At 39.1% G+C, this 13,762-nt stretch overlaps 2 protein-coding genes across 2 annotated transcripts; both read right to left on the reverse strand.

The window, feature by feature from the left end:
• Nucleotides 1–2,806: 2,806 nt before the first annotated feature.
• LOC118240449 (low choriolytic enzyme-like) lies at nucleotides 2,807–5,785 on the reverse strand. The gene is made up of 8 exons (XM_035520972.2): nucleotides 5,637–5,785; nucleotides 5,461–5,491; nucleotides 5,261–5,326; nucleotides 4,952–5,104; nucleotides 4,684–4,801; nucleotides 4,255–4,433; nucleotides 3,409–3,490; nucleotides 2,807–3,259 (listed from the first exon to the last, which is right to left on the reverse strand). The coding sequence occupies exons 1-8, from the start codon at nucleotides 5,703–5,705 to the stop codon at nucleotides 3,133–3,135; spliced, it is 825 nt and encodes a 274-aa protein (XP_035376865.2). The 5' UTR covers nucleotides 5,706–5,785; the 3' UTR covers nucleotides 2,807–3,132.
• A 4,608-nt stretch (nucleotides 5,786–10,393) lies between these two features.
• On the reverse strand, nucleotides 10,394–13,374 carry LOC118240448 (low choriolytic enzyme-like). The gene is made up of 8 exons (XM_035520971.2): nucleotides 13,226–13,374; nucleotides 13,050–13,080; nucleotides 12,850–12,915; nucleotides 12,541–12,693; nucleotides 12,273–12,390; nucleotides 11,844–12,022; nucleotides 10,962–11,043; nucleotides 10,394–10,846 (listed from the first exon to the last, which is right to left on the reverse strand). The coding sequence occupies exons 1-8, from the start codon at nucleotides 13,292–13,294 to the stop codon at nucleotides 10,720–10,722; spliced, it is 825 nt and encodes a 274-aa protein (XP_035376864.2). The 5' UTR covers nucleotides 13,295–13,374; the 3' UTR covers nucleotides 10,394–10,719.
• Between the last annotated feature and the right edge of the window lie 388 nt (nucleotides 13,375–13,762).

Below are 13,762 nucleotides of genomic sequence, written 5' to 3' on the forward strand. Positions count from 1 at the left end.
TTATCTGAACTTGGACTGTGTCTGTGTTTGCTTGCTAGCTAGCTAGATATATAGGTAGCTATAGGATAGGTAGTGCTAAATGCAATTAACATGTATGCTAACACATATTAGCTGCATCTTACATAGCATATATACATTTTTGAAAATCAAAACAGCATTACATTTTAAGACTTAATTGAGCCTCCCCTGTGTCTCCTCCCTCTCTATAGACACAACCATGTCTCCTCCCTCTCTGCAGCCATAGCCATGGCTCCTCCTTCTATGTAGCCACACCCATGTCTCCTCCTTCTATGTAGCTACACCCATGTCTCCTCCCTCTCTTCTGCCATAGCCATGGCTCCTCCTTCTATGTAGCCACACCCATGTCTCCTCCTTCTATGTAGCTACACCCATGTCTCCTCCCTCAATGTAGCCATACCCATGGCTCCTCCCTCTCTGTAGCCATAGACATGGCTTCTCCTTCTATGTAACCATACCCATGGCTCCTCCCTCTCTGTAGCCATAGACATGGCTTCTCCTTCTATGTAACCATACCCATGGCTCCTGCCTCTCTGTAGCCACACCCATGGCTCCTCCCTCTATGTAGCTATTCCCATGTCTCCTCCCTCAATGTAGCCACACCCATGGCTCCTGCCTCTCTGTAGCCACACCCATGGCTCCTCCCTCTCTTTAGCCACACCCATGACTCCTCCCTTTCTGTAGCCACATGCAATGTATGCTATGCATTAGCTACATCTTTCATAGCATATATATGTCTTTGAAAATGAAAACAGCATTATAATTTAAGGCAAGATAAGGTAAGACTTAACTGAGCCTCCCCTGTGTCGCCTCCCTCTCTGTAGCCACACCCATGTCTCCTCCCTCTCTGTAGACTCTGTATCCCTTTATATTGGCTCATTGACCCCAAACTGTGATTATGAGCCTGATTTTGGATTTGCCCATAATAAATCTTGCTCCTCTCAGCATTTGCATCTGCCTTGTGATCGCTTCACGTTACAATAACAAGAAACTGCTGAAACAAATAAAGGGCAGAGACAAGAAACGAGGAAAGGAAAACAGGAAGCAAAGCCAAAAAAGAACACAAGGCAGGTTACCAAGTGAACCTTGATGCTAACAGAGGCGAAATGTGACAAGAATAAAGCAAAATTATCATATATACTGATGTCTGATGTTAAATCTAATACGGGAGATTCCATAAGTGACTGACAGTTGAACATAATGTACAGTTATAATTAATATAATACTTAAAATATACTTTTCACAAATGTCTTTGGGTGATGCTAGTTGGGAAGTGGGGGTGTAGTTAATGGCAGCAGGGTGTGGTTAGGGGCGGGGGGACCATGGTTACAGCCAACTGTGAGCTGGGAAACAAGGTGATAATAACAAGCAAGCCTACTGGTGTTTGAAGTCAACATGTGTGTATGTTTCTGAGAAGTGAATATGTGTGTGATTTTTCCGAGAGGGACTGGGAGAGTGCTTCACTGTTTCAGTTATGCCTCATTCACACTACATGATTGTAGCCTTGATTTTGCGCTCACTGACAGGTTTTGGGGGTTGCCAAGAAAAGCTCCAGATCAGAGGTAAATCAGTGTTCACTCAGGGGTGAGAGGCTCACCAATCACTTGCAGAGTCCCGAAAAATGTTTAACACGCTAAATATCTGGACCTGTCAGTGAGTTCAAATGCTGTAGTGTGAAAAATGTGACCAGGTTATGATGAGAAAGCAACAACAATCCATCTCGCAAGTAGTATGACATCATTCTCTGTGTCATTTCTTGCCAGTGTTTTTGTGACAAAATGCAGTTTGGAGGACAGTTGGAGGATCAATGGAACCACGGTGGAGAGAGTAGATAGTTTCAAGTACCTTGGAGTTCATATCTCGCAAGACCTGTCCTGGTCCCGCCACACCAACTCCCTGGCAAAGAAGGCTGGTCAGCATCTTTACCACCACAGATGCCTAAGAGATTTCAGACTGCCCTCCAAGATACTGCAGAACTTCTACACCTGCACTATCGAGAGCATCCTCACGAGGAACATCACAGTCTGGTTTGGGAACAGCACCAAGCAGGACAGACAAGCACTCCAAAGGGTGGTGCATTCAGCAGAGTGCATCACTCATACGGAACTTTCTGACCTGCAGCCCATCTATTACAAGCGGTGCCAGACCAAGGCCAGGAGGATTGTGAAGGACCCCACCCATCCCAACAATAGGCTCTTCTCTCTGTTGAGGTCAGGGAAGTGCTTTCGCTCCCTGAAGACCAATAGAGAGACACTGAAGAGGAGGTTTTCCCACAGGCCATTCAGGCCCTGAATCAGGGAAACTGATTAACTGTGGGGACCACCACCACCATGTGACACTAAATCTGTAAGCTGAAATTGTACATTGTGTACATACACATATCCATATATACATTGTACATTGTGTTTATATACATATACACACATTGTTAATATATTTTGTATATATATATTTCTTCGAACTTGAACAGGCAGACTTGTCAGCGGCTGAAACATCTTGTAGTGTGTTATCCCCCATTACTATTAAGTCATGTAGCAAGTGCACAAACCACAGCGACTTAAAGATTCCTAATTACAAGTTGGAGAGTTGTGTAGTTTGTCTCTGAATGTAAAAGTCCCAGTCTTGTAATGTACACCTAATTTCTTATTATGTACAGCTAAACAAGCTGAGCCTACTTCATTTAATTTACTACACTTAAACAGTATGCGTCTCATGTTTCCATGTTCCCATGTTTCCACTGTATCATGGCTTATAAATGAAAACACATTATAATAAGCAAAATGCATGATGTGTTAAAGCAGTGTTTATTAAGAATAGCCATTCCCACCATTTCACCTTTTAAGACACTTTTTTCTGTAAGTTCCTAATGCTATTTTCACACTTATTTTAAAACAGAAAATATTTTTTTGCTACAAACTGGCATTAAGAGAAAGTAAATTTATGACCTGAAAGTTTTTAATACTTTAGTTATATAATGCTACATCAGTCTAGTAACTGGAGTGACTGAAGTCCAAGACAAGGAACCGGGGTTCTATGGACTAATCCTAATTTTCTGAAAACCTTTTTCTGAAAACCTCTAGGGGCATACATGAGCAAAACCTCCTTTTTCAGACATTAACCGCAGTAGAGTTTATTAACTCGCTGGAAGTCAACACGGCTCATCTCAGTGGCTCGTCCAATAGCAACATTATTGTTTGGGATAGGAATGATGGTTGGCTCCGTGTTCTTGGAGAAAGCGTATCTGGACCCACAGAAATCTCATCAGCAACATTTATCTGGACCCACAGAAATCTCATCAGCAACATTTATAGTTAGCATCTTAACTGCTATATCTAGCAGCAAAGTTATATTTAAACATTGCAAGAAATGAATGTGTGAACAGTAGTTTACCTTCCATAATGCATGATGGAGTTGTAGTCATATGGGGTGCCAAGGTTGTTAGTTTGGAATTTTTGGAAGTTATGTTCCATTCCTGTAAATAAGTTGACCATATGGCTAGGGTTATCTATGATCAAATACATATTTTAGTACTGTCTTCCCTTATTTACCTCTCTCACAACACAGACTCTTGGTCCCACCTACAAGACATATGAATACTTTGCTTGAGTCATTTCCCAGGAATGACTACTTTGTATCTTTAAGAGGACTCTAAATTTAAACATGAGTACAATTTAAAAGGGGAACAGTAATGTTTTAATAGTGGAAGATTTTGTTATGCCAAAGCTTTGATAGACGAATGTTATATTCGAAAGAAAAAAAGATAAAAACAACCTGACAACATGACTGTGTCTGTTTCCAGCAAAAAGAGCACTCAAGTCCCAATAATCAACATGGCAGTATGATGGCAGTGTGGTGATGATGATGATATAAAATGCATCTTTCGAAATATTTCAGTGGCATGCAAGGAGACTTTTATCCTGCACACACCCTTTAAGAGCATAAATAAAGTGGTTTTATATGTACATAGATATAGGCAGATGCATGTAGCAATATCTTTAAGCATAATTAACCAATTCTGAAATACTGAAGCTAATATGTTCCCCTTTGGTTCTTTGAAAGCCTGATGGAAACAGATTATTATGCATATTTGCTCACCAAGTTTGGTAGATCCTAAAATAAGTATAAAATACAAAAATAATCACCTCCATTTATACATATTTATATCTTCAAATTTATGCATATTAACATTCTCTTGAATTTATGATCAAATGTTTCAGGTATTCCCACACCATTTACCATGAATAATGTTTTTGTAGAGGATTCGGACATGCACATCACGGTCACTGCGGGTCTGTTCATGGTTGAAGCCGAGGGCGTGGAGAAGCTCATGTTGGACAACACCATGATAGACACACCCAAAGCGTTGTAGAGACACAACCTGCTCTCCACCCCTACGGCCCACAAAGGAGTAGCACCTGCAGATCACATCATTTACAAACAGATAAGGATTGAAATCCTCCTTTGCTGTCAACTGCTACATTACAATAGAATTAGTTCAGGCTTGTTGTTATACATAGAGTAGACCAAGTCTTCAGTACATTTACACTGTTACATTTGCCTTACATTGTTAAATGAGATTCTACAGTAAAGAGGCTTTGTCTTTATAGTATCATTAATCTTGCTTAGAAAAGAGGCCTTTAGTGTTAAAAGACTCGGCTGACTAACCCTGATTCAGACTTAATGTGAAGGTAGTCTTGTTGTCTGTAGCGAGGTATGAATCGTATGCAGGTGGTATTTGCAAAAGAGTATAGAGCACCTTGAATAATTTGTTTTTCACGGATTGCTGTAAAGATGACAGAGCACATTTACATGTATGGAATATAGCAGATGCTCATATCCAGAGTGACTTATAAAAATACTTTCTTTAGTTGATTATCAAAATATCACTTATTCAAACACTATTTATTTTTGCCAAGTAAGAAGTGTCACTCACAGTATTGGTTGGAAATACTATAGGGCACATAAACCTTTCCTTTTTTGTGTTTGGACCATTTGCACCCACGAGATATGCATGGGTCTGCATTCTGGAAGCCAGTATATTCTGCTATATCACCAAACAAAACTGTGGATTCATCCAGGGTTTGGTCTGTGCAATAAAACCAGGAAATAAAAATTGACAAAATGTAGTTAATAATGTAGGTAAGGAATCACATTCTGTTTAGTGAAGTATGAAACCAAGACAGTGATTAATAGCACTGATTTAATATTTTTTTTAGCAGCATCAGAATAAAAAATAACTTACCGACATTCTTGTTGGCTCGTTCAATTATGGCAGACACTGAAAAATAGTCCTGCTCAGTGCTGTTATCTGAGGAATTGTTATTGGTAAATGAACATTTGATTATGATATTATGGATTTCCATTATCAGTAGTGGTTTCTAATGTTACAATAATAAAATTGCAATATCTGTAAACAGACATTTTTGAAGCAGAACACCTTACCAGTCTCTACAGAGCTCTCTTTATGAAATGCCTGGTTTAGGAAAAACATTCAAGACATTGTGGTGGTGGGATTTTTGTTCGGTACACTGTAGTAGACTTCCAAAATGCAGAAGCTAATAAGGATGCTATATATTAATTGATTTTTGACTAAAAATACCACCTGAGTGTGAACTCACCTTTAAGGAGTAGCTCTGCACTGGACTAAAGTCCAGCAGCTGCAGGACGAGGGCCAGAGACAGAAGCATGATGGAGCAAAGAAGAACTGAAGAACTCAGTCAGGAACCTCAGTTTATATACAGTAGTGAGGGTGAATAACTTCCCTTTAATAAAGCTCTGCAGTTACCCAAGTGCTGCAGTAAACTGAAAAACTGGTAACTTCAACTATAAAAGGGGAAAAGCTTAAGCAAGTTTTGTTAGACCAAATATGGGACTGAGAAAATTTTCACACACACATATATATATATATATATATATATATATATATATATATATATATATATATATATATATATATATATATATATATAGGAGAAGTAACGAAGCACTTGAGATCATTTTCACACACACACACACACACACATATATATATATATATATATATATATATGAGAAGTAACGAAGCACTTGAAGGACCTCTGTCCAAAACTTTCTGTTTCTCTGGAAAGTCTGTAATGGGGTGATACAAAAATATCCTACCATGATATTGATGAAAATTGATATTATCACAGTATTGCTAAAATAAACTGAAAGCATTTAAATTTAACATAGGTGTTATAATAATATTTATTCAACTTGTAATATTTCTTTCTAACATAAAAAAAATATAATTCACTATAAATACATTTTAAATGGTAGTTTTCATTGCCAATGTTACCTCTGGCTTGATCAATAGAGATCTGGAGCCAATCATTTTTAAAACTGCTTTGTGATAATGTGTTAATTTGATGGTCCCTATCTTGCATAGAGACTCTGCCAAGCCTGCTGCCATCGTAGAGACACTGCCAGGCCTGCTGCCTGCATCTGCTGAGATGAGCCTTTTATGTACAATTATTTTGAGTTCATCACTTGCACATCACTCCTGCTTCATAAAGTCACAGGTAACCATAATTTCTAAATTGTCAGCAATTACAGTCATAATATTCAGCTTGTGCAGACATATACATCTTTCTGCTTATACAATATGTTTATTTGCATGTCGCAGGTTTGCCAAAAAGAATGTTCCAATATTCTCAACCAATAGCTTGGGAGCCAGAAATGACTTCTGAGGGGCAAGAGGCAGGGTGTGGCAGGGGGAGAGTAGGAGCATGGGAAGGGGGAGGGGGAGATACAGGGCTAGGCACATGTGTGGGCACCTGTATGTGTGGGGCAGGGGCATGTGTGGGCCTCTTCTCTACTTGAGTGGAAGTGCTTATGGAGCAACAGCAGCCCAGCTACAGAGCAGGAGACCAAACGAACTCAAAGAGTGGGTTCACCTCTCCTCCGTTACTGTATCCACACGAACTCACAGAGTGGGTTCACCTCTCCTCTGTTACTGTATCCACACGAACTCACAGAGTGGGTTCACCTCTCCTCTGTTACTGTATACCTTTTTCTAAGAATAGCATAACACAAATTTGTTTATAAATTCTTGCAGCAAAACTTTCTTGACCTATTATACTTGCTAATGGCTCATTTGTCACCAGTATGAAAATCTTTATTCTAACAGTATGTTTTTAAGAAATGCAAATGGTTCTGGGCATATTTTGCAATGCTGCATAAGTGTTTGTAAATTTAAATGTGTGGCTGAATGATTAGGAAACTAATGTTGCTTAATCCTAACATTCTTGTAAATCGCATTATCATGAATGGGAGCATGTACAGCACAACCCTAATCAGCGTACGTGTCGGCTCTGTATCTAGCGACTCTGTGGGAGTGTGATTGGGATGGACTTATCTTAGGAGTTGTTCTTTGTTCAGGTTTGATGTACTTGCTCAGGAGCATGATCTGCTGTGCAACAACACAGTGGATCCTATTTTGTTATTTTCTTTTTTGCCTAAATGATCCCATGCTGCTCTGCTTAGGCTGTAAGTGGGAAGATGTGGATATAAATTGAGGAGCAATAAGCAATTTATACAATAAACAATTGTTGCTGAAGGTTCTGCTTTGCCCCAGCAGTGCTAGTTAGCTGACTAAATAATTTAATATTTATCTGAACTTGGACTGTGTCTGTGTTTGCTTGCTAGCTAGCTAGATATATAGGTAGCTATAGGATAGGTAGTGCTAAATGCAATTAACATGTATGCTAACACATATTAGCTGCATCTTACATAGCATATATACATTTTTGAAAATCAAAACAGCATTACATTTTAAGACTTAATTGAGCCTCCCCTGTGTCTCCTCCCTCTCTATAGACACAACCATGTCTCCTCCCTCTCTGCAGCCATAGCCATGGCTCCTCCTTCTATGTAGCCACACCCATGTCTCCTCCTTCTATGTAGCTACACCCATGTCTCCTCCCTCTCTTCTGCCATAGCCATGGCTCCTCCTTCTATGTAGCCACACCCATGTCTCCTCCTTCTATGTAGCTACACCCATGTCTCCTCCCTCAATGTAGCCATACCCATGGCTCCTCCCTCTCTGTAGCCATAGACATGGCTTCTCCTTCTATGTAACCATACCCATGGCTCCTGCCTCTCTGTAGCCACACCCATGGCTCCTCCCTCTATGTAGCTACTCCCATGTCTCCTCCCTCAATGTAGCCACACCCATGGCTCCTGCCTCTCTGTAGCCACACCCATGGCTCCTCCCTCTCTTTAGCCACACCCATGACTCCTCCCTTTCTGTAGCCACATGCAATGTATGCTATGCATTAGCTACATCTTTCATAGCATATATATGTCTTTGAAAATGAAAACAGCATTATAATTTAAGGCAAGATAAGGTAAGACTTAACTGAGCCTCCCCTGTGTCGCCTCCCTCTCTGTAGCCACACCCATGTCTCCTCCCTCTCTGTAGACTCTGTATCCCTTTATATTGGCTCATTGACCCCAAACTGTGATTATGAGCCTGATTTTGGATTTGCCCATAATAAATCTTGCTCCTCTCAGCATTTGCATCTGCCTTGTGATCGCTTCACGTTACAATAACAAGAAACTGCTGAAACAAATAAAGGGCAGAGACAAGAAACGAGGAAAGGAAAACAGGAAGCAAAGCCAAAAAAGAACACAAGGCAGGTTACCAAGTGAACCTTGATGCTAACAGAGGCGAAATGTGACAAGAATAAAGCAAAATTATCATATATACTGATGTCTGATGTTAAATCTAATACGGGAGATTCCATAAGTGGCTGACAGTTGAACATAATGTACAGTTATAATTAATATAATACTTAAAATATACTTTTCACAAATGTCTTTGGGTGATGCTAGTTGGGAAGTGGGGGTGTAGTTAATGGCAGCAGGGTGTGGTTAGGGGCGGGGGGACCATGGTTACAGCCAACTGTGAGCTGGGAAACAAGGTGATAATAACAAGCAAGCCTACTGGTGTTTGAAGTCAACATGTGTGTATGTTTCTGAGAAGTGAATATGTGTGTGATTTTTCCGAGAGGGACTGGGAGAGTGCTTCACTGTTTCAGTTATGCCTCATTCACACTACATGATTGTAGCCTTGATTTTGCGCTCACTGACAGGTTTTGGGGGTTGCCAAGAAAAGCTCCAGATCAGAGGTAAATCAGTGTTCACTCAGGGGTGAGAGGCTCACCAATCACTTGCAGAGTCCCGAAAAATGTTTAACACGCTAAATATCTGGACCTGTCAGTGAGTTCAAATGCTGTAGTGTGAAAAATGTGACCAGGTTATGATGAGAAAGCAACAACAATCCATCTCGCAAGTAGTATGACATCATTCTCTGTGTCATTTCTTGCCAGTGTTTTTGTGACAAAATGCAGTTTGGAGGACAGTTGGAGGATCAATGGAACCACGGTGGAGAGAGTAGATAGTTTCAAGTACCTTGGAGTTCATATCTCGCAAGACCTGTCCTGGTCCCGCCACACCAACTCCCTGGCAAAGAAGGCTGGTCAGCATCTTTACCACCACAGATGCCTAAGAGATTTCAGACTGCCCTCCAAGATACTGCAGAACTTCTACACCTGCACTATCGAGAGCATCCTCACGGGGAACATCACAGTCTGGTTTGGGAACAGCACCAAGCAGGACAGACAAGCACTCCAAAGGGTGGTGCATTCAGCAGAGTGCATCACTCATACGGAACTTTCTGACCTGCAGCCCATCTATTACAAGCGGTGCCAGACCAAGGCCAGGAGGATTGTGAAGGACCCCACCCATCCCAACAATAGGCTCTTCTCTCTGTTGAGGTCAGGGAAGTGCTTTCGCTCCCTGAAGACCAATAGAGAGACACTGAAGAGGAGGTTTTCCCACAGGCCATTCAGGCCCTGAATCAGGGAAACTGATTAACTGTGGGGACCACCACCACCATGTGACACTAAATCTGTAAGCTGAAATTGTACATTGTGTACATACACATATCCATATATACATTGTACATTGTGTTTATATACATATACACACATTGTTAATATATTTTGTATATATATATTTCTTCGAACTTGAACAGGCAGACTTGTCAGCGGCTGAAACATCTTGTAGTGTGTTATCCCCCATTACTATTAAGTCATGTAGCAAGTGCACAAACCACAGCGACTTAAAGATTCCTAATTACAAGTTGGAGAGTTGTGTAGTTTGTCTCTGAATGTAAAAGTCCCAGTCTTGTAATGTACACCTAATTTCTTATTATGTACAGCTAAACAAGCTGAGCCTACTTCATTTAATTTACTACACTTAAACAGTATGCGTCTCATGTTTCCATGTTCCCATGTTTCCACTGTATCATGGCTTATAAATGAAAACACATTATAATAAGCAAAATGCATGATGTGTTAAAGCAGTGTTTATTAAGAATAGCCATTCCCACCATTTCACCTTTTAAGACACTTTTTTCTGTAAGTTCCTAATGCTATTTTCACACTTATTTTAAAACAGAAAATATTTTTTTGCTACAAACTGGCATTAAGAGAAAGTAAATTTATGACCTGAAAGTTTTTAATACTTTAGTTATATAATGCTACATCAGTCTAGTAACTGGAGTGACTGAAGTCCAAGACAAGGAACCGGGGTTCTATGGACTAATCCTAATTTTCTGAAAACCTTTTTCTGAAAACCTCTAGGGGCATACATGAGCAAAACCTCCTTTTTCAGACATTAACCGCAGTAGAGTTTATTAACTCGCTGGAAGTCAACACGGCTCATCTCAGTGGCTCGTCCAATAGCAACATTATTGTTTGGGATAGGAATGATGGTTGGCTCCGTGTTCTTGGAGAAAGCGTATCTGGACCCACAGAAATCTCATCAGCAACATTTATAGTTAGCATCTTAACTGCTATATCTAGCAGCAAAGTTATATTTAAACATTGCAAGAAATGAATGTGTGAACAGTAGTTTACCTTCCATAATGCATGATGGAGTTGTAGTCATATGGGGTGCCAAGGTTGTTAGTTTGGAATTTTTGGAAGTTATGTTCCATTCCTGTAAATAAGTTGACCATATGGCTAGGGTTATCTATGATCAAATACATATTTTAGTACTGTCTTCCCTTATTTACCTCTCTCACAACACAGACTCTTGGTCCCACCTACAAGACATATGAATACTTTGCTTGAGTCATTTCCCAGGAATGACTACTTTGTATCTTTAAGAGGACTCTAAATTTAAACATGAGTACAATTTAAAAGGGGAACAGTAATGTTTTAATAGTGGAAGATTTTGTTATGCCAAAGCTTTGATAGACGAATGTTATATTCGAAAGAAAAAAAGATAAAAACAACCTGACAACATGACTGTGTCTGTTTCCAGCAAAAAGAGCACTCAAGTCCCAATAATCAACATGGCAGTATGATGGCAGTGTGGTGATGATGATGATATGAAATACATTGTTTAAAACACATACAAATGTTACTCAAAATGCATCTTTCGAAATATTTCAGTGGCATGCAAGGAGACTTTTATCCTGCACACACCCTTTAAGAGCATAAATAAAGTGGTTTTATATGTACATAGATATAGGCAGATGCATGTAGCAATATCTTTAAGCATAATTAACCAATTCTGAAATACTGAAGCTAATATGTTCCCCTTTGGTTCTTTGAAAGCCTGATGGAAACAGATTATTATGCATATTTGCTCACCAAGTTTGGTAGATCCTAAAATAAGTATAAAATACAAAAATAATCACCTCCATTTATACATATTTATATCTTCAAATTTATGCATATTAACATTCTCTTGAATTTATGATCAAATGTTTCAGGTATTCCCACACCATTTACCATGAATAATGTTTTTGTAGAGGATTCGGACATGCACATCACGGTCACTGCGGGTCTGTTCATGGTTGAAGCCGAGGGCGTGGAGAAGCTCATGTTGGACAACACCATGATAGACACACCCAAAGCGTTGTAGAGACACAACCTGCTCTCCACCCCTACGGCCCACAAAGGAGTAGCACCTGCAGATCACATCATTTACAAACAGATAAGGATTGAAATCCTCCTTTGCTGTCAACTGCTACATTACAATAGAATTAGTTCAGGCTTGTTGTTATACATAGAGTAGACCAAGTCTTCAGTACATTTACACTGTTACATTTGCCTTACATTGTTAAATGAGATTCTACAGTAAAGAGGCTTTGTCTTTATAGTATCATTAATCTTGCTTAGAAAAGAGGCCTTTAGTGTTAAAAGACTCGGCTGACTAACCCTGATTCAGACTTAATGTGAAGGTAGTCTTGTTGTCTGTAGCGAGGTATGAATCGTATGCAGGTGGTATTTGCAAAAGAGTATAGAGCACCTTGAATAATTTGTTTTTCACGGATTGCTGTAAAGATGACAGAGCACATTTACATGTATGGAATATAGCAGATGCTCATATCCAGAGTGACTTATAAAAATACTTTCTTTAGTTGATTATCAAAATATCACTTATTCAAACACTATTTATTTTTGCCAAGTAAGAAGTGTCACTCACAGTATTGGTTGGAAATACTATAGGGCACATAAACCTTTCCTTTTTTGTGTTTGGACCATTTGCACCCACGAGATATGCATGGGTCTGCATTCTGGAAGCCAGTATATTCTGCTATATCACCAAACAAAACTGTGGATTCATCCAGGGTTTGGTCTGTGCAATAAAACCAGGAAATAAAAATTGACAAAATGTAGTTAATAATGTAGGTAAGGAATCACATTCTGTTTAGTGAAGTATGAAACCAAGACAGTGATTAATAGCACTGATTTAATATTTTTTTTAGCAGCATCAGAATAAAAAATAACTTACCGACATTCTTGTTGGCTCGTTCAATTATGGCAGACACTGAAAAATAGTCCTGCTCAGTGCTGTTATCTGAGGAATTGTTATTGGTAAATGAACATTTGATTATGATATTATGGATTTCCATTATCAGTAGTGGTTTCTAATGTTACAATAATAAAATTGCAATATCTGTAAACAGACATTTTTGAAGCAGAACACCTTACCAGTCTCTACAGAGCTCTCTTTATGAAATGCCTGGTTTAGGAAAAACATTCAAGACATTGTGGTGGTGGGATTTTTGTTCGGTACACTGTAGTAGACTTCCAAAATGCAGAAGCTAATAAGGATGCTATATATTAATTGATTTTTGACTAAAAATACCACCTGAGTGTGAACTCACCTTTAAGGAGTAGCTCTGCACTGGACTAAAGTCCAGCAGCTGCAGGACGAGGGCCAGAGACAGAAGCATGATGGAGCAAAGAAGAACTGAAGAACTCAGTCAGGAACCTCAGTTTATATACAGTAGTGAGGGTGAATAACTTCCCTTTAATAAAGCTCTGCAGTTACCCAAGTGCTGCAGTAAACTGAAAAACTGGTAACTTCAACTATAAAAGGGGAAAAGCTTAAGCAAGTTTTGTTAGACCAAATATGGGACTGAGAAAATTTTCACACACACATATATATATATATATATATATATATATATATATATATATATATATATATATATATATATATATATATATATATAGGAGAAGTAACGAAGCACTTGAGATCATTTTCACACACACACACACACACACATATATATATATATATATATATATATATGAGAAGTAACGAAGCACTTGAAGGACCTCTGTCCAAAACTTTCTGTTTCTCTGGAAAGTCTGTAATGGGGTGATACAAAAATATCCTACCATGATATTGATGAAAA

This window comes from Electrophorus electricus, chromosome 23 (genome assembly GCF_041902795.1).
Source record: "Electrophorus electricus isolate QZ-2024a chromosome 23, ASM4190279v1, whole genome shotgun sequence".
Classification (NCBI taxonomy): Eukaryota; Metazoa; Chordata; class Actinopteri; order Gymnotiformes; family Gymnotidae; genus Electrophorus; species Electrophorus electricus.

Excerpts from the sequence above, each read along its gene's own strand:
- LOC118240449 (XM_035520972.2), bottom strand. The coding sequence starts at position 5,705 with ATGCTTCTGTCTCTGGCCCTCGTCCTGCAGCTGCTGGACTTTAGTCCA. Across the intron at positions 5,327-5,460 it reads AGAGAGCTCTGTAGAGACTG|ATAACAGCACTGAGCAGGAC; the intron begins GTAAGGTGTTCT and ends ACAATTCCTCAG. Across the intron at positions 3,491-4,254 it reads CTACAAAAACATTATTCATG|GAATGGAACATAACTTCCAA; the intron begins GTAAATGGTGTG and ends ACTTATTTACAG.
- LOC118240448 (XM_035520971.2), bottom strand. The coding sequence starts at position 13,294 with ATGCTTCTGTCTCTGGCCCTCGTCCTGCAGCTGCTGGACTTTAGTCCA. Across the intron at positions 12,023-12,272 it reads CACATTAAGTCTGAATCAGG|GTGCTACTCCTTTGTGGGCC; the intron begins GTTAGTCAGCCG and ends TGTGATCTGCAG. Across the intron at positions 10,847-10,961 it reads TCCATCATGCATTATGGAAG|ATACGCTTTCTCCAAGAACA; the intron begins GTAAACTACTGT and ends CTGTGGGTCCAG.